Here is a 20391-nt window from a genome sequence, read left to right as displayed (position 1 = left end):
GTTAACCACTTCACATAGATTCTGAAATGTGCGTTGGATGTGCATTTCTTGTTTGTGGCCTAGGCGTCAAGGCTGAAACCAGTGGTAAAGCCCATAGGTGCTTGTTTGACCAATGTAATGAAGACAACTTCACAGTGTATGGTTGAAGTAAAAAAACTTTAAATTTTTGCTGATACCGTGGTCGCTAGACTTTCGCTCTTGACTACACCATACATGCACAGCCTCTAAAGGAGTGTTTCTCTGTTCTTCACCAACTTGCAGTACGATACGTCAGACATTTTGATGCCAACATCATCTAGACTGCGAACTTTTGTGCTGCCGTCTCACTTGCTTACCGTGCACACCAACAATCTTTACCTTTTCTAATTAGCTTCAGGCTGCCTTACCCTGGTCAGCCCAACCAAAATCAAGCCACAATGAAGAAAAGGTATCAAGGAATAGACTTGGGAAGTTTCAAGGAATCTTGCAGGACCACAACAATCCAAATACGAGAAAATACATCAAAATCTGCAATGTCACACTTATGTTCTAGCACCAAGATTTCAGTGCAAAATTCGAAAAACTGAAGTTTGGTCCTCACCACTTTCTCTCCCAGTAATCAACCTCCTGGGATGAAATTATTAAAAAAATACAGTTTTCAAAGAATACTTCGTCAATCTAGACGATATATGCTTCCTCTTTAGTGTACCTTTAAATTACTAACAAGAAATGAGGGAACGCAAATGATCACAATCTGTGCTGCACCTTACACTAGCTCCAGGCTTTCCAGGAGTGACCCCTTGGTACATTGATTCACTTAGTTTAAGATGGTCTATGATGAACGTTTAAGATGAACTACGAAGAATACAAGAAATATGGATGAGCCAACTTACCTTTTGCATATCAGAAGTCCCTTGGGTAAAGCTAGGTATTAGAGTGACCTCAAAATATTCTGAGCACATCTGCCTTGTCAGCACAATAATGATAGCTGCTTTTTCTATGTACTTCGGTGCAAGCAAGATAACCTTGAGGGTAAGAAGTCAGCCCTTGTACCACGCATTCTTTCCAGCACTGCTGCCATAGGGAATTAAATGAAACTCAAAAGAACGCCAGGAAAATGCCATTAAAGGGCCTCTCACCAGGTCTGGCCGTTTTGAGCTGACAAGCGCTGAGCATAGGATGCGTGCGAACGATTGTGCCTGCTAAGTACTGCATCGCTACGCGCTGCGAAAAGAGACATAATTTCTAACTGAATGCCGTTTGCCCTTCTACTCGCGGGTGCCGCGTTTCCAGCCAGAGAGTCTGCGTCAATCACGCAAGTGCGCCTATGTACATGGTAGTGCTGTGACGTCACTCGTAGTGACACGTGACTAGGTGAATTATTCGACATCTTTTATTTGTGTAATATGTTGCTACAACAGACGAATTAAAGTTAAGAAAAATAATATAACACACAAACCAAATGTCTGCATGTTTCAATTTCTGTTTCGCCTGCTTGTTCCCATGTCATGCAGTCCTAGGTGCAGACACCTAAACTATGCCACTTCCTACCGTGTTCCAGTGCGTGATCAAGCTCTATGATGTGCTTGTGCCTGCCCTAGTGTAGCACCAACTTATACCACTAGTCAGGTGTCCGCGTGCACAGCGTACAAAATTGTGGGCAGCGCGAAATGAGAGAAATAAAACAGCTTGCATGCAACACCCTCAGGGCAAGTGTGCCGCGCAGCAAGAAATTGAGGGGGAAAAAAAAGAAGGCGGGGCCCATGATGTATGCATCATGTGATCTTCGAGCTCCAGTATGGGAGAATGCACAGAAGGAATTTTGCTTGTGGAGGCTAGACGGGGCAAGTGGGGATGGTGTCTCTCTTGGCAGTAGCACTTGCCTCCTGAACTCATGGGTTCGCGGCACTGAAATATTTCTAACCCAGCTATTAATGAACCAATTTTTTAAATTCTTACGGCTGAATGCTCCCTAGAAGGCACGTAGCAACTTCCAGCGTATAACCAAAATTTGCTATTTGGTCCTTTAAGCATTTCGTCAACACCCTTTCTAGCCTGTCTGAAATTTTGTGACATCCCGCATCTGAGCTCCTAAATCCTAGCAGGAGGCTTAAATGAGAGGAAGTCTGATATAGATGTCAAGTGTTGTCATCTGACAAAAACATGTTGGCACGTCACCAACTTGGAAAATTTGACTTGGAAAATAATGTTCCGCAAACGGAGTTTCCCACAAAGGGAGCTTTCCACTCCAAGAAACTTTTGTGGTGCCATTCATTCAGGTGCAAAAAATTTAGTTGTTTCTGTAATAGTTTGTACAGTGCAGAAATGTGCAGATATAAAGGCATCCTTTCATGCGAGACGTCCATTTCAGTTTTTCGTATCCACATACTTTGCCCAGAGGTAGCTAATGATGTGAAAAACCCATAAATGTATTTGTCAGTACAATTCAAATGTTTTTCTTCAAGTAAAAAAATATAGTTTGAGGGAGGTTAGAGATCACGCGCATCCCCTGAACCTTGTTCCTATTAAAAGTTGTTACCCTCACCTTTCAGCATTTTAGTTTTGACGATAAGGCCAGTTTGTCATTGTAAACATTAAAAGAAAAAGCTGTGTTTTAATTATGGGTGCCCTTTGATCCATTAAGAACTATCACCACCAGCATCTGTTGAAGCACCGCCAGTGAAGATCATCACGAGATTGGGCCCTTATAAGCAGTACAGCAAACCACTCGATCTGAAGCTGTCAGCTACTGCAGGTGACAGTCGGAGACGCAAAATGGGAACTGCACATTTGGAATCTCAAGAATGGCAGCTTTTAAGGCCACATACAGACTCCACAAATGTGGGACAGAATACAAGCCATGAAGGAAAGAAACTGGGAGGGAAAATTAGGTCATTCTTCCCAACCTCACTCTGCAGGAAGCCATTTTCTTTGCTTTTTCTCTACAAAAGAATTTAGCCCGACACATGACCCTGCACTCAGCAAACTCACTCAAGACTCAGCCCAGTATGTCTGGTTTCCAGTAGGTTTTAATCAATTTGAATTTGTTAAGAGTGCTTCTGTGTCTAATGCAACTGGTAGTAAAACTATGGGGTCTAACATACCAAGACTGTATAATAGATTAGACATATGCAGTAGTCAAGGGCTCTGGATTAATTTTCACTGTCTAGAGGTAGTTTCATCATCATTTTATGTCCACTGCAGGACGAAGGCCTCTCCCCATGATCTCCAATTACCCGTCCTGCGCCAGCCGATTCCAACTAGCACCCGCAAATTTCCCTATTTCGTCGCACCACCTAGTCTTCTGTTGTCCTCTACTGCACTTCCCTTCTCTTGGAACCAATTCTGTCACCCTAATGGTCCAACGGTTATCTAATCTGCACACTACATGACCTGCCCAGCGCCATTTTTTCCTCTTAATGAATATTGTCTATACCCGCATGCTCTCTGATCCAACTTTAGCACCAAGACAAAGCACAGCATGCGAGCATTTTTTGCATTCTACTTCACCAAAATGCAGTGGCTGGGAATCAAACCCACGACCTTGCGCTCAGCAGCACAACGCCATAGCCACAGAGTGGTGGGTGTACAAATGGCAATAGTAAGCCTCATTTCAGCATCTGTTTATTCAGAACAAGTCAAAACATGTGCACAAACAACTAGCAATTAGCGTATGAAAACAGCTCACCTATTTACCTTCATGCACAATGTATTCAGCTCTGCTGAATTTCTCCAGCAGAATGCTTCGCAGTACAATATGCAGCATTAACAAAGCGCGAGCAGTAATGGCAGCAAAAAGGCTGCAAGAATAAATATGTGCCACAGTCCCTGGCCAAGAGGTGCATGGTTTAGCTTGAATCAGGCAGACAGACAGGCAGAAAGGACACTGTGGTTTATAGGAAGCTCAAGTGATTTAGCAAAGGCTGGCAATGTTTTGGTCACCAACGGCACCACATAAGTTGCTAGTTGACCATGATTACTGGAACTATACTCATTGCTATCAGCTTAATGCGATCAGCTTTTAACAAAATGAGGCAACTATAACCCCACAAATCCCAAACACCATTCCACACAAAGAAAAACTAACTCATTCATCTGTATTTCTGGACATGGAGAAATACATACACTTTCTAAAAATAAAATATTACTTGAGTAAAAAATTTATTAGCATAATGATTAATTAGTACAGTCCACTCCAGTTATTTTGAGCCTTGTAGGACTTATGGTTGTGGGCAAATTATCCAAAAGATCAAATTACAAAATGGGGAAAAACTAAAGTGATTTAATTTTTTGTTAATTGCTTGAAGTAGTCTGCCATCACTGACAGACTTCCAATACAGTATTACAATAACTATGCATGTCATCAGTCAGTGGTCCCGAAACCCAACACTATCGTAATCACTGACAAAACTGTCGAATCCTCACCCAGAGTGCAGCACAAGTTGTTATAATCACTGCAGGACAAGTTATTGCCGTTACTGTCATGACACAGGAATCTAGTGATCTAGTCTGCTGAATTTCTTGTTTTCAAGCTAATAACTGCTGCACACATGATAGGGTGCCAGTGGGAAGTCGATGTAGGCTTGCACAAAGCACACAAGTACTTGTACCTGAAAAATGTGGACACAGTATGGCACAAGAGGTCAAGAAATTTGGCAACAAAGTACAGGGTAATTAAAAGTGTAAACAGAGGACCAGGAGTCATTGGAAAGAAAGTGGGAGAAACAGAGACTGTGAGCTGGACGCAAAGAATGGAAACAAAAAAGACCATGAAGATGTACAAGAATGAGAAGAATGAAATTGGAAGGGAATATTTGTGCGATAACACCAAGGGAAGCGCCTTGCTACTTGAGGCTTGCGCAGGTCGCCTAAGGAAAAGAACATACCGGAGCAATAATCAGGAGATCACCTAACGGAATGCAAAGAGATTCACCCAGCGAGGCCCATTGGTAATGTACACCTTCCAGAAGCACTTGGATTTAAAGTGGGCGGAAGCATCAACCTGTCAGCAGTCAAGATAAGCAAGAGACTTTAGAGTATTGGTGGAAAAAAAGTAGGGAAGAGATTGATACGACCGGACCCATTACAGGCATAGGTAGCGGTACAAGGTAGACAGAGAAGTTTTGAGGAATAGAAAAAAGAAATATACACAAAAATGCTAGAATGAAAAGCATATATAGCATACCTGAGTAACTCAAGCAGGCTAGGTGACTACTGGTCGCTGCCTTGTTTCAAAGGGGGTACCAATAGATCGTCATCATCACTAGGTAGCCTAAGCAACATGCTTTAGCATTCAAACTAAATGAGTTTTCTTTTTATAGCTCCAATATATGGCTTCCCACCAGGACTTTCCAGTGCATTCGAATGAAGTGAAAAACCTAATCGAATTAATGGGAATGGACTGCAACTGCTTACTTAACTAGCCACAACTAAAAATTTGTTCGCTCCAGTGTATCAAAGACTATGATGGGCTTTGCAATAAGCTTCCTACACTTGAATAAGAATTTTGAGGTATCTAATTCAGCATAGCAAGAATGATATGTTGGGCTTCGTGGGGTTAAAAAAGATTCATTTGAGCCTAACTTGCTTTTGCGCCATAAAATCCCACATAACAAAATATTTCCAAAATGCAAGGCCTGCCCAAGAAGTTAGCAATTATTTCTTTTACATGCTGACCTAACAGTTAATCTGGCTGCACCTTGCACAGACCTAAGAGGTGTGTCTCTGTGTGCTATGCAGGCTAAATTATTTTAAACATTTACTGATCCTCTTTTAGGCAACTCTCATGTACACTGCTGTCTAAAAACACCAGTGTGTGTACACAACCTTCATCCCCTCTGCACAGGCATTTACCGACTAGCACTGGTATTGTTACAGGTTCACTAACTTCACAAATGAATTTCCACCATTGTAGGACTAAGATGTCCTGTGCTAGTGAAATAGACGTGGGCATTCACAATAAATATTTGAGTTTTTAATGTTCGAGTCCAGTCATTCTCTTGGCAGTCATTTAATGCCCCCTTGAATTAGTGAGTGGGGAAGAGCAGATGGCTCTAGCAACCTTCACCACACTTAAGACATACAGTTTGGATACATACCATAATTATTGGTGTCAGGTTACTGGACCAAAACCCTTATATGTACTGGAAAAACCTTGAAGTTATCAAAAGCTTGTCTATGTGTTGGCTCGTTGAAAGCAACACCAAACTGTGAAGTCTGAAGGGCTAACTTTCTTGCGGCCCATTACATACTATTTCAAGCAAGAAAACCGTTTCACAATTTTTCCAGGGAGACCAGGCATCTGTATGTACACGCGTTCTAGGCACTATCAAGCACAATAGACTACCAAGTACACTGTCTACATGCATTCTCTACGCAAACAAGCCACAGGTATATGAAGTTCCTGCTCTTTACATTTTGTGCCGCATGAATGTTCATATATATGACAAGTATTCGTGGTCCACCAAAGCGTGCGTAATTGCCTTAAATATAAATAAATATAGCCTACCCTCTCCACTTCACATACCACGTATGCTTTTTGATCCTTTGGCATTTTGGAATGAGTATGGGGTACGCGACCATGCAGCGTGCCGCCTGTGCTCCGCGCAGGCTCGACCAGCCGCTCAAACGAACAATAATAAATCGCGGTGTGCGCCTTCAAGTGTGCGTCGGTGCGCTTTCGCGTGCGGGTGGGACGAGCTTGGCACGCAATAGTTGCGGTTCGCCGTGTGCTCAGTGTAAACGAATGTGTTCACACTCAGTAGCGCGGACCCTGTTGCTGGGCCGGCTGCTGGGCCGTGACCTGCAGCAGCTCCGCTGGTCGCTGCCAGCCGGGCTCCTGCTTCTGCTCGTTGTCATCGTCGTCCGCCTGTCCATGCTCGATCTCGTACCGGTACTTGGGCGCCGTGACGCCGAACCAGTTGGCCAGATGCTCTCCCAGGTAGTCGCACACGGCCAGAGCCTGGCTTCCCAGCTGCAGCGCCCAGTGTAGCAGGAACGGCGCCCACGGCAGCGTCCTCTGCAAGCCGCCGCCGCACGCCACTATGGTCTCGCAGCGCGCCAATTGGAAAAGAACTGAAATTCGGGCTGGCTGATATAGATCCACCTTATGCGCCACGCAGAACACAGGGGAAGAGGACGGAGAAGAGTTGCGAGTAGTGCCGCTGTCCGTTCTATTCTCTTGTGTTCGCGTTGCGCTGTCACTGAAGTTGTGCGGCAGTTACGTGTAACTCACTTCGGGCGCATATTCGGTGCGCGGTGCACGATGCCAGTGCTGGAATTACAACCCAAAGGCATCCTGGCATCCCGTACGATTGCTCGAAACAGACGCCTCACCGTGTATGCTTCCGAAGTGTCTCAAGCGTGCCTGCCGCTTGAAATGGGGACGAAAGTGACCTGGCATTCAAGGAACAGCTTCCCTAGACCATCGCCTCAAATAAACCTCTGCTAGACAATGACGCTGTCTCTTACCGGGTCTACCACGGTCATGGGCACAGGTGGCTCATCCTCTTCCGAGCTGTTTTCCTGGAGCACGCCGTCGCTGAAGTGCAGCACCTTACGTGGCGGGCTGATTTTCTGTAGTTTCGCGGTCTCGGCACGGTCGGCCATGTTCGGTGCATTGAATCGACTCCGGCTTGGATTGCATCGGATTTGACGATGGCGGTGGCAAGCTGCTGCCCTGACTGGAGCCAATGCCTGCCGCGTGAGTGTTCTGTGGTCTGGCTATAGTGAACTAGAATTCTAGTTCACTATAGGTCTGGCCGCGGTTCCGGCCCCTCTCCTTTTTTTTCTCCTCTCCACTGGGGTCGGCTTCAGCGCTAGTTGCGGCGGCTGCAACAAACGTGAATCACGTTTCCCTGCCTCCGAAGCTTTAGCGGCGTCTGTTGCAATCATAGAGTTTCTCACTATAACATGTAGTGAGAAACTCTATGGTTGCAATCCCGGAGGTAGGATCCGCGGTCTCTCGTCAGCTCCATGATCGTCAAGCCATTGGTCTAGCCCGCGCCAGCCTACTAATCGTCACTTCCTCTGCAACAGGAAGTAGGGTAGGCAGCGAGCGCCGTCTCTCCGCGACTACCCTGAACTACAGGAACCTCCACTCTAATGGGAAAACTAGCGACGCCGCAGGCATCTAGTAAAGTAGGCATTGCTGGAGCTTTAGACATCAAGAAGGCTATGGCTTAGACCATAGGACGATACTTGGAGCATAGTTATGCGTAGATAAATTACCTTTCTGAACCTGGTGAACGCTGTTTGTGCACACGTGTCACTTCTAATTTTCCTTTTTTTCCCGCATTCTCTGCTTCGCGTAGCAAACAACGTACACTCCTTGGTTGATCTCCAAGCCTTTCCTTCTCTTTCTCCATGACTTGTGCTCCACACTCTAAAAGAATTCAAGTAGAAAACATCAATAACCATTATCATACACAGCGTTAGCGTCTTCAAAATCCGATGGACCGCTGTTGCAGTTTCACACAACTTTTCCTCACCTCTCACTTTCTTATGTGCTGGTGTAGCCAGGGCGTGGCACTTTGGGCACTAGGGCATACTTGAATTTCTTTCTCTGTGAGTAGGGGCATGTGCCCCTATCCCAAAATTTCTGTTAGCATGTGGCCTGCCCAGACCTACTCACCCTCCCCAGTGAAGTGCGTTCCACTTCCCCAAGAAAAAAAAAAATGCAGCAGATCCAACGAGTTAGAATCTATAAGCTTTATGTGAGTGCATAATGAGTCGAAACACGAGTTTGTGTTTATTGAATGTCTGCACAAAGTGACACGGAAGACTTCATTCATGCATCGTAAAGAGGCGTTATAGGTGGGCTCGGTGGCTGTGCCACAACACAGTTGTCTAATCCACTCGTCTTTGCCATGCAGGTGTACTCGCCCTTGATCATCTGCGTCATGCTCCCTGCTGTCTTTTGCGCTCCCTGGGCGACCATGATAGAGCGTGCGCCCTTGCGCGGCGTGGCTGACGGAGGGACATTCTGCGCAGCAACCCCCAACGCCCCCCTTTTCCGCTCTGCTGACTCAAGTCAACTTGACCCTCAGCGCAGACTGGAGGGCCCTATCGTCAGCAACCACACTCAACGTGCCAACTATAAATGAGCAGCGACCGTCCACCGCACCCTGTGGGCTCGGTGGCTGTGCCACAACACAGTTGTCTAATCCACTCGTCTTCGCCATGCAGGTTGGTAACCATCGGACTTTATTCACACACAAAAAAAAACCAGCAACTACTTTTTGGTACAGCTTCCGAGCCCCCAGTGTTGCCTTGCTACCTGTATCGAGTGCTTTCATGTTGTTCAGTCCCTATTACTGATATGCGTTGACATTGAGAGCAACCCTGGCCCCGACAAGCTAGACGTAATCCCTGACGAACTAAAGAAGATGTCTGCTGGCCAGACTGAATTGGTTAATGAAGTGCAAGAGCTTAAGGGCCAACTGCTGTCAATGGACCAGAAAATGACTAATCTGACTATGCGTCTCAGTGCCTTAGAAACTCATTGCGAAAGTCTACCTGCACTCCACAGTTATCTAGAGACGATTCAAGCCACTTCAGCTGCAACGACACGTTTAGTTAATGTGCTAGAAGCTTGTCTAGATGACGCAGAAATTGAAACGACCTATCTTGACTTTGAATGACTTTGAAACGACCTATCTTTCCAGAAGTGTTAATGAGAACTGGATCCTTTCCAAACATAAAATTATAAAACTAACAAATAAATACATTCCGTCATGCAGTTTACAAAAGAATAATCAGAAACCCTGGTTCACAAAGACACTAAAAAGGCTCGAAAACAAGAAAAAACGTGCATTTCATACAGCTAAACGCCACGCAAACCCCCACGCATGGGAACAGTATTATGAAGCTGAGAACCCATACTTGGCCGCGACTGGAAGTGCTAAGCGCTCATTTTACGAAGTAGTGCAACCAAAAATGATAGTCGATAACCCCAAGAAATTCTGGAAGGTGATAAACACAAAGGAAGCGTGCGCTATCACCCTCACTAACAATGCTGGTGAAATCATGGCTGATACCGACTGTGCAGACACCTTTAACACTGCATTTTCATCTGTTTTTACTGACGAATCCGAAGCATCATGTTTTACATTACCACGTATTATTACTACAGCCATGGACGCCATAACGTTCAACAGTAGTGGAATTTCGTGCATAATAGATAAAATAAAAAATTTGTCTGCCGCCGGCATAGATGACATTAATCCAATAATTTTGAAAAATGCTAACCTTGCCTGTTCTAGTATTTTCTGTTTATTGTTTTCACAATCACTCTCCGAAGAAACTATTCCAGACGACTGGAAAGTGGAGAAGGCTGTTCCCGTGCACAAAACAGGTAATACTGATTCACCTCTTAATTATCGGCTTATTTCATTAACAAGCATACCCTGCAAAATCATGGAACATGTCATTTACTCCCAAATCATGCAATTCTTAGATTCCAATAACTTCTTCCATCCGTCACAGCATAGTTTTCGTAAGGGTCTTTCGTGCGAGACTCAACTAGCCATTTTTCTTCACGACGTTCACGCCAACCTTGATATTAATCTACAAACTGACGCCATCTTCCTAGACTTCGCTAAGGCGTTTGATAGAGTACCTCACCAACGCTTGCTTCTTAAACTTTCCCAGTGGAACTGACATCCAAACATCATCGCATGGATTAATGAATTCCTCACGCATCGCTCTCAATCTGTTTTCATTAATAACCAATCCTCCAATCTGCTCCCAGTCACCTCCGGCGTCCCGCAGGGTTTTCCGTCCTCAGTCCCTTGTTATTCCTCATTTACATTAATGACTTACCCCAGCGCGTATCTTGTCATATCCGCTTGTTCGCTGAAGATTGCGTTATTTATCATTTGGTAACTAACCCTTCTGACCAAGAATCCCTTCAGGCAAACCTAAACCACGTGCTAAACTGGTGTTCGCAGTGGTTGATGACACTCAACCCTAACAAATGTAAGTGCGTCTTTCCACTGCAGTCGCAACCTTTTTATTTTTGAATATACCGTTTCTAACTCCCCTGTTGACCTCGTCCAGGCTTACAAATATTTAGGTATCACCATTTCTGATGACTTATCTTGGTGTCTGCACGTGTCTAACCTAACATCATCAGTTAATAAAACATTAGGTTTCTTAAAACGTCACCTGCGGGAAGCCCCTCAACACGTCAGATTACAAGCATACATCTCCCTTATCAGAACTAAACTGGAATACGCATCGCCCCATCTGGAACACTCATCAAACATATTCAACAAATGCCATCGAAGCTGTACAAAACCAGGCTACCAGATTTATTCACTCTTCATAATCGTACGACGTTAGCATATCATCTCTAAAATTGCAATCAGGTTTGTGTGATCTTTCTGCTCGCCGTCACATTGCAGGTCTTGTTTTGTATCACAAGTTCTTTTATTCGCCCCTAAGACAAGAACCATACATCTGTGCACCCCCACCACGCAGATCCCATCGCATCGGTCACCCTCTTCAAGTTTTTCATCCACGAGCTCGTACTACTACTTTCATGAACTCATTTTTTTCACGAACGAACGGCCTTCCCCACCATATCGCTGCCATAACCTGTTCATCCACGTTTTCAACTTCTGTAAACGCCTGCATCTTGTAATCCCCACCCCTTATGTGACACACCAAAAGGGATCTTTAAGGAAAATAAAGTGATGTGATGTGATGAGGCTAATGCAATGCCGCTGCTGCTGCCACTGTAGGGGTTCCACTCTGCGTGCGGACCACGGATGTGCGAAGGCGAGCTTTCTGATTTTTCCTTTTTCTTTCCCCCACACGGCCGCTGCTGCCCCAGATGTGCTAGGAGGAGGAAAAACTTTATTTGCTCTAATTGATTAGAAATTAGCGGTGGCAGATGTGGTCGGCCATCTTCACGGTCTTCTTCCCCAACTGCGCAGGGTCGACGCCCCTATTACAGGGCACCACTGAGGGTGGCTACTCAGTGATCGTGCCTTACTAGTCCATGCTGAACTTTTGGGTCGTTGCTGGAGAGCACTCTCTCCCACTGCTCTGCACTCGGGTCTTTTATTTGAAGAATTTGTTGATTGTGAATGCATCCCCATGAAATGAGATATAAGGTGGGCTTGGCGCCGCACCAGGGGCAAATGTCTCTATACTGGGTGGGAAACATCTTGCTTAGTGTGTTTAGATTTGGGTATGTTCCTGTTTGCAGCCTCCTCCAAGAGGTTGCTTCATGCTGATTTAGGCTGTTGTGGGGTGGAGGGTATTTGATACAGACCCCCTTATAGTAATTCAGAATGTCAGAGTAGCTTGGGTCGACTGGTATGGGTTCAGGGTCGGTGTTTGTGGCCGCTCTGTTTGTGTGCTCTTGAACTGCCTTGTCCGCCTTTGGGTTCCCTTCTATTCCAGCGTGTCCCAGTACCCAGAAAATCATATGCCTGACTTTGTTGTTAGCCCTGCAGGAGCGGAGCATGTGAAGCGCTCTGCGTCCCATTCTGCCATTCATGTAATTCCGACACACGGCTTGAGTCGGTGAGTATTGTTAATGTGCTAAGATGCATGGAGGTGAGCGCCATCTCGTGGTTGCGCGTGCAAGGAACCCAGCGGCGCGCGTACTCCGCTGTGATTGGTTGGCCTATGGACGCAACATACACGGTCACGAAACCAGCTGGCGAGGTTTGCAATGAAAAGCTTTGCTTTTAAATATTTCTGGCTATGCCACTGGCGTGCATGGTGCGCTTTAAGATCTGTACATTATGAACCCCCCCTACACCTCACCACAACCCTCCGCTCACTCCGTCACAACCACCTGACCACATCCCCTATATAACTAGATCTACAGATCTGCAGGACTGCCAGAGTTTACTATTATTACACTGTCTCTGGGATTGCCATACTTTTTAACCCATCTGATAACGGACGAATAGGTGCACCAAAACCTGGAAAGTAAGGAAAGCTTTCCTTTTGTTAAACAATTATCCTCTTGATGCCACATACAAACTGTTGCAGCGGAATATTTCGGTACCATTTGAATTGTTTTCATCACATAATTCTGTGAAGAACAGAGCAAGCCACTAGTACATCTCTAGGGCTAGCATAAATTACTGTATAAGCCAATTCATTATATACAGGGTGTTTCACGTAACTTGAATCAAATTTTAAAAAATTATCAGTCCAAGCACTCCGTACATATGGTTAACCAGCGAAGCTGAAACGTGTGGCCCCGGTGTTTACCACTAGGTAAATCCGAATGGTTCATTAAAGTATTTCTCAATTATTGGTTATGTCTGTGCTTCTTAATGAATTAATTAATGATGACGAACACAGGAGCAGCGGCACGAGCCCATTCGCGTAGTAGCGCCAAAGGGCACCAGCGGGCTAGCTGTGGAAGAAGACGATGCTGGAGCCAATCCTGATGATGATAGTTTTTTCCTGTACGTGTGCACACGGGAAACTAGCCCTTCAGAGCTTCACTGTTGTGGTCTAACTGCAATTGAATGAAACCAACTGCACATGCAACGACATATGGTTTGCCGTCATGTGGCGCTCCTTAGAATATTTTTTTTATATTGTGCTAAATTTGCATGATTGATCTTAGTTACTAAACTAGTTAAGCACAATTTAAAAAATACCTTAAGGAGTGCCACATGACGGCAAGCCATATGTCGTTGGTTTCATTCAGTTGCGGTTAACCACTTTTTTAACATCCTTGGTTCAAGTTAGACAAAACACCCTGTATATAGGTGCAATTCATTTTATATATGCTCAACTGCCCTCACCACACCACATGGCCCCTCTCACTCCTTCACAGCTTCCTCATTCCATCACCTTAATTCTTTCAGTGTACTCAGCCTATTTCCCCTCACACTCTACGAATTGAAGGATTGCATTGCTGCAAAGAAGCTAATGCTTAATAATTGTAGCCTTTGTGGCATGATAATGGTAATCTATCCTACAAGCATTTCCTTTGCTTGATGCTGTACACTTGGTAATTTCATGTCATCGTTGGCCTATGTGCATGTCAGTGTGATGTACAGTGTGCTTACACAAACCCAACAAAAGTCGGTTGAGTTGGCTTGTTGGCCCGAGATTTGCTCTCACACACATGTAAATGCTATCTGGTGAGGCTCTGTGGACATCGAGTTGGCCCAATTGGATGGCGTTGGTTGACCCAGCCCAACCAAATTGCAATGTGCATGTAAATGCAGATGGATTTAGTATAGGTGGTTCACAGCCAGCAGCCAACACGACAGTTGGCCCCATTTGCTTGTTTTAATGAGAGGGCAGCATTCCATGAACTTGAAGCCAGGGCACTAGTTCATGAATCAGTCATGTGCAACACTGTTACAGTGCAGCAATAAATAACAGTGAACTGCAAAGCACAGAAACAAAAAGGTGCTTGGACATTGCTGGTATATATAGCGTCGGCTGGCAGCCACCACTACAGATGCCACTGAAGCACGTAGAAGGAAACAATATATAAAGAAATTAATGCTTTAAAGGAAGTGTCAGGATAATGTGATGCTCACTCTTGAAACATGTATCCTTTACATTTATTGCGAGTCGAAACCAAAAATTCCATCGAAACCATACATTTCGAACATAGACGTCCCATATGAGAGTGGGCACAGAACACTATTGGCCACATTACATAGGCTGTGAAACTTTTGTACAGGCATTTATTGCTGCTTTTTGGATTCAGATGCAGGACACTAGTGTGAGTCTATATGTTGAAGCCATCTTCCCTGACAGCGCATCAATTCTTTGAGGCGATAGCAATGCAGGCAACAGTCATGGCAGGAAACAAACATTGCTGCTATCAGCTCATTCCTAATCAGTTCACCTTTACTCATGACTTCAGCAAAAAATTGCAAAAGATTAAGTGGCACTTACTCACACTTTCAAACATGTCAGTTCAATTAACCATCCTTGCTTCGATCATAATTGCCATTATCATATTACATTGGTGCACTATCCTGAACATTTTGATCGCAACTAAAATCATAGCCACGACATGCATTAATGAGCCTATATGCCACAATATTCATTGCAAGAATTATTCATACATAACATGCTGCTGCTCCAAGTTAACCTGAGGAGAACAAGTGTCAAGTACAGTTAAACCTCGATATAACAAAGTTGGTAAAATCGGCAATTTGTTTTGTTATATCAAAATTTCGGCAAATTAAATAAGACCTTTTATGCAAATAAGTACAGTTGCCAATGGATTGTTCTGACACGGAATGGACTGCAAATTATTTATATTTAGCAGGCAACTGGGAAAAGGAAATTTCAATTATAAAAAAATTTATTTTGTTGATATTAAGAATTAGTGACAAAAGAGACGGTTTCGTGCCATGCCGACATATTCATATAGGCGGTACGAATCTAAGCCAGCCATGCTTTCACTTCCATTGCACCCCAGAGGCTGAAGCTCGCAATGGGACACCGTTACCATGAAAAGTGCCGGAAGTGCCTCTCGCTTCAACCCCTCATCGAAACTCGAGATTGCGCAACATCCAGTACTAAACGCATGGGAAGACAGCCCATATGATGCCACGCCATCTTGGCATGCCCACTGTTTACACACACGACAGATAAACAGGGCGTGCGGGTTGTGTATGCGCTCAGCGACGCTGGAGAAGGAGACGCCCACCAACCAGGCCCCCTCCCTCGCGAACGCTATGCTGGAACTACGGCGTACAGGCTAATATGGCCACAAGATGAAATCATGCAGCAGCACGAAGTAGTGATTGCGGTCACCACACATGCCATTTATACCCTCAAGACATTGCAGCCCACATCAATTATCTAAGAGCACGTGAGCATACAGTTTTGTACCACCATCATGAGAGGGAACCTTGAGTGGCAATTAAAATATGAAGTGCAATCGGGACTAGAAATCAAAGCGCTGTTGGAAAATTAGTGCTATGAAGTACTACATACAGGGCTGGGTGTACTTTGAAGAGTGGGAGGCACAGAGCAAAATCTGCCTCAAAAAATGATTAGGGGAATATGATCGAGAACAGATGGAGGGCTTAGGTTTTTAGGTACCTATATAAAAAGAATTTCACCTCACAGTGGGGAAAAAGAATGAGGAAACTCACTAGTAAATACTACACTAACAACATGGATGGCGACAAAAAAAGAAAAAAAAGGGTGTTAAACGTAAAGCTACAGTGACAGAAACAGCATACTGCATAGGTGCAATGGAGACAGAACCAGCTATGGAAACATATAGAACAGTAAAAAGTGAAATCAAAAGAGAAAAATTGGATAATAATTCAAAGGGCAGTGCACTACCATTTGAAGACAAGTGATAATGGCTGAGAATGCAGCGCTAAGAAAATTTGCCAATAATGACTCTTTGTGCACAGCTTTATGAAATAGTGAAGAAACCACTGAGCATGTTTAGTCAGCATGCTGCATTACACATCTACATAGAAATGACAACATAGTTGCCCTTCCTGAGCTTTAAGCTTCAAGGATAACAAAGGAAAGGTTAAGGGATCTGTGGAGAATCATAAAAGACGGTCAGAGTATTTGTGGCGTAATGGTAGGGAACGCACAGACTGAAAAGATGCAATGGTTTAGTGCAATAAACTATTTTAAAGGTTCAAAGGTTTAACAGTTCAAACCACAGACCTCAAGTGATGGGAATAAATGCAGCAGACCGGTAAATCCAGAGATTTACTGGCACCAGTCCTTAATTAAAGGGATGCTAATAAAAACCATCCAATCAATCAAGCCTTCAATCATTCAGCCACAATGAGAATCATGGGTAGTACATGAAATTTTCGGATTCAGTGTGGATTCATTGAGAAAAGCATTACGGCTTCTTTTATTAACAACATAGAAAGCTGGGCAAGTTTGTGCATGCTTGATAAGAGAAAAGTGGACATGGTACACAAAGAAAAAGAATTTGATGGGACAAAGTTGGAACTATTCTTTAAAATTTATTATGGTGATATTATGAAAGCATTAGATAATAATTTTTACATCATAATTCCCAAATTCATTATGCCTGATATTTAGATACAACAAATTATGGATAAATTACAGGTATATATGCTTTGTTCAGTTATAAGTTTTTAGCTACTAGTCACAGCTTCGTCCTGTTATGTTTTCTTCCTTCGTGTACCAATTTCAGTGCAGTTTCTTTTCCAATCAAGCTTCTTTTATTGTTCCTTGTGGTTTCTTTGAAGCAGTTAGGTGTTTTATGTGACAATTATTTTATTTAATTGTGCAATGTCCAGAGCATAAATGACTGAAAAGGGTAGAGACTTGGCCATGTTGGTAATTCATCGTAGCACAGGCACAGCTCTAGACAAGGAGACAAAATAGTAGGACACAGATGATACCAACTACCAACAAGATTTGTTGTAATCTTGTCCCCGTTTTTAGTGCCATGCTTGCGTTACAAGTATAAATAGTGTGTCACTAAATCTAGCAACACTTGCCGTGTGCCCTGTTTATATTCGGAACAACTTTTCTTCTAATACTGTTCTGCAAACAGTGGGATGGTAGAAATTAGAGGCTAAATAAGACTAACTAATACTGTACAATGAATGTGAAATTAGAAGTTACCTTCAAGAAAGTTCACCAAAATAACCAAGGTCATCAGAAACCAGAAGAATGAAGTTGAGCAAATGCTGTGCTGCCGAATACAATCTTCTGCCCATCATTCCCATCCCAGCTAAACAGCAATAATGGAAACATATGCTGACAGTGACACAAAAATTTCCTCTAGAGTATGAAACTCTGCGCATGTGAACATGGTCTCCAAGATTGCATCATGCATGCAGGTTAAAACCAGTACATGCAATCTCAGAGGCCATGCATGTGAACATGGCTCAGAGATGGGCAATGTGCTGCCTACGATGTGCAATGGCAGATCTTTCAGGCACTAATAAGAGCATTATCCTCTTGAAGAAAGAAGATGCTGGACTAAATTGTACAGGATACTTGGTACCTTTCAAGGCTGCCAAAGTGATTGCCAACTAGCTGCCATGAAAACAAAGTTCGAAGTTCAACGCTATTGTATTAAACAACATGTCACATTATAATGATTCACAATGGTAGAGAACTCTTGCAGTGCGTTACGGAAATGGAGGCACAGTGAAGTATTCTTACTACTCCTGCCCTGTCCCTGTGCTCTTGACATGTTACGAGGTTCCTTAAGGGATCATCAACTTTCTCAGCCACACAAACTGCTAACGATGTGGCCACATGACGGATGGCCGCTTTGCAGACAATAATTCTGCTGATTGTTGGTTCCCAATGACGCAGGTGAACAGAGCTGGAAAAATATTACTAACTTACATACTTCACGAATGTTAGCAGCAGACTGGCTTGCAAGTATCTCCCAGACAAAAGTTGCGAAGAAAGAACACTTGGCCACCACGGGTGATGTTTTCTGAACTGGACAAGGACAAGCATATCTTTGGACAGTATTTGTTGCCAGACTTGCAAAGCATTCTAGGCTAAATATGTGGTGTTAGAACATAAGAATCCGGATATAAGAAATAGCTCGACATATTCTGTGTGCGTTGCAGATTTGGCACTGCCAACAGCAATCCATGAGTTGCAGTTGCATGATGCACCACTTGGCATGGCAGATGCAGATTTGTTCCACCATGTCGGTGCATTGTGTAAGCAATGTGCCACAATGTTTCTGAAGCCACAGTTGTACTGTTTTTTGAATACCTAGAACAAAAAATTTTTGATGATGTTGCGTTACCACAAGGGGGAAAAAAAAACGATAACTGATTAAGACACAAAAGCCATTCGGGTAAAAAACTTTCATGTCCCAGTGCGCAAGTAATGTGGCTGCAATGTTTAGCGCAGCTGTTTCTGTACATGTTTCACAAGAGTGCATTAGAGTGCACTGCATCAAAAAAATACATTTCTTTCCAAAACATCAACACAAATTTACCAAAATATACTTCGTTATGCCTGCTTCTTATACTTAGCTTCTATGTATCGCTTATCATTTAAATCATTATTCAAGAGGATTACTTTGGCACATTTATTGTTATGCGACTCATAGTTAGGAATGCTTTTGCTTTTACTAATACAAGACAATGTATAAAATAACCTTGGAAGCACTAATTAAATTATCAGCATCAGATCCTATATGATGCATGTGCCCTGCTTATATTGCTCCTTTTATTTCTTTGACATTGTCTGGTACCAGCAGCAGTGTCTAAAGGAATGCCAAAAGCAATTCCATAAGGCAGTCCGACTCAATAAAAATTGGACAGCCACTTTTCAAGAAACCCATACAGGGTTCACATAATAAGTGCCAAGCAACAACACATTATGAACAAAATTTGCCACTGAACACTGAGTGATCACCACTAAACTATGACTGTGTTCCAATACTCGCCGTAGATGACAAAGTACTATTTGGCTAAGCGGACAGCAGCTGTCTTAAGGCTCATTCCAGTCTTGATGAAGACGTCAAAGACAGCTTTGCAAAAACAGCGTTGAAGTCAGAAACGATGTAGGCTACTTTCCTGTCCAAACAAGATGGTGGCTAGTGGCAGCTGAGCAGGAAGCTTGGAAACTCGATGGGAAGGTTGTCTGTGCATAAGGAAATGCCATGCTTTCCTGTGTGCTTAATGGATGTTACATTGTGTTCTTCATAGGTTCACAGGTGCAAAGAGTTAAAATACAGAAATAATGTGTACCTTTCTTAGCTTTTTTTTCTGCTGCTCGATGGTGGGACATCGAAGAGGTGCCTTCCTATTGTCTTCCAGGCAGTTCCAGATGCTTTCCCTTACTTAGGCTTGAAGCCGTTTTAGCTGTCTACGTAGACAGTCTCTGATGCTCACCAGAATTGGAATACACCCTATGGCACTACCTATGCATAGCAGACAAGGCTGTAGTCTTGATCAATCACACTTAGTGCGTGCTGCTGGGCTATGCACAAGTGGACATGAAACTTATGGATGGATGCATGTCCTGTGAGCTGCATATTCATGCCATGTGACGATCAAATGCAATGATTCTGTCGAACCACACTAGTAACAGTTGCAATCAGCACAAAAATACCTGCATTATACTCAATACTCATTATATGTTGCGATCGACAAGAAACATTATAGATCTACTTTGTTACATCTGATCATCTGCTATATCTGTGTTCATTAAGCCCAATAATTTGTTATACCTGTGTTAATTACATATGATAACTCATTAGATGCAATAATTAGTTATATCCACGTTCGTTATTGAGATTCAACTCTATTGCAGACAACAGAGGCCTCATGATATCAGCAAGTGCTAGTCACTACAATGAGGTATCACACTGGGTGCCAAGTCACGCAAAAATAGGTGTACTAGTGAACGGTATCAATCGAGAATGCAGACCCAAGGAAAATAAAGGACTGCAAGCAGCCACAACAG

At 43.6% G+C, this 20391-nt stretch overlaps 1 protein-coding gene and 1 long non-coding RNA gene across 2 annotated transcripts; one reads left to right on the top strand and one right to left on the bottom strand.

Moving 5' to 3' along the window:
• Positions 1-3581: 3581 nt before the first annotated feature.
• On the bottom strand, positions 3582-7956 carry LOC135920275 (protein FAM177A1). Its single transcript, XM_065454445.1, has 2 exons — positions 7450-7956; positions 3582-6997 (listed from the first exon to the last, which is right to left on the bottom strand). The coding sequence occupies exons 1-2, from the start codon at positions 7585-7587 to the stop codon at positions 6737-6739; spliced, it is 399 nt and encodes a 132-aa protein (XP_065310517.1). The 5' UTR covers positions 7588-7956; the 3' UTR covers positions 3582-6736.
• A 249-nt stretch (positions 7957-8205) lies between these two features.
• LOC135920321 (uncharacterized) lies at positions 8206-20299 on the top strand. The gene is made up of 3 exons (XR_010570218.1): positions 8206-8793; positions 8853-9165; positions 18271-20299. It is a non-coding gene; the product is annotated as an uncharacterized lncRNA (long non-coding RNA).
• Positions 20300-20391: the final 92 nt, after the last annotated feature.

This window comes from Dermacentor albipictus, chromosome 10 (genome assembly GCF_038994185.2).
Source record: "Dermacentor albipictus isolate Rhodes 1998 colony chromosome 10, USDA_Dalb.pri_finalv2, whole genome shotgun sequence".
Taxonomy (NCBI): domain Eukaryota; kingdom Metazoa; phylum Arthropoda; class Arachnida; order Ixodida; family Ixodidae; genus Dermacentor; species Dermacentor albipictus.
The sequence above is the reverse complement of the archived record's forward strand: the minus strand, read 5'-3'. Positions and strand labels throughout refer to the sequence as shown.

Bases quoted from the DNA above. Each gene is read 5' to 3' on its own strand.
- LOC135920275 (XM_065454445.1), bottom strand. From the start codon at position 7,587: ATGGCCGACCGTGCCGAGACCGCGAAACTACAGAAAATCAGCCCGCCA. The intron at 6,998-7,449 runs GTAAGAGACAGC...GGCGGCTTGCAG, and splicing joins CCATGACCGTGGTAGACCCG to AGGACGCTGCCGTGGGCGCC.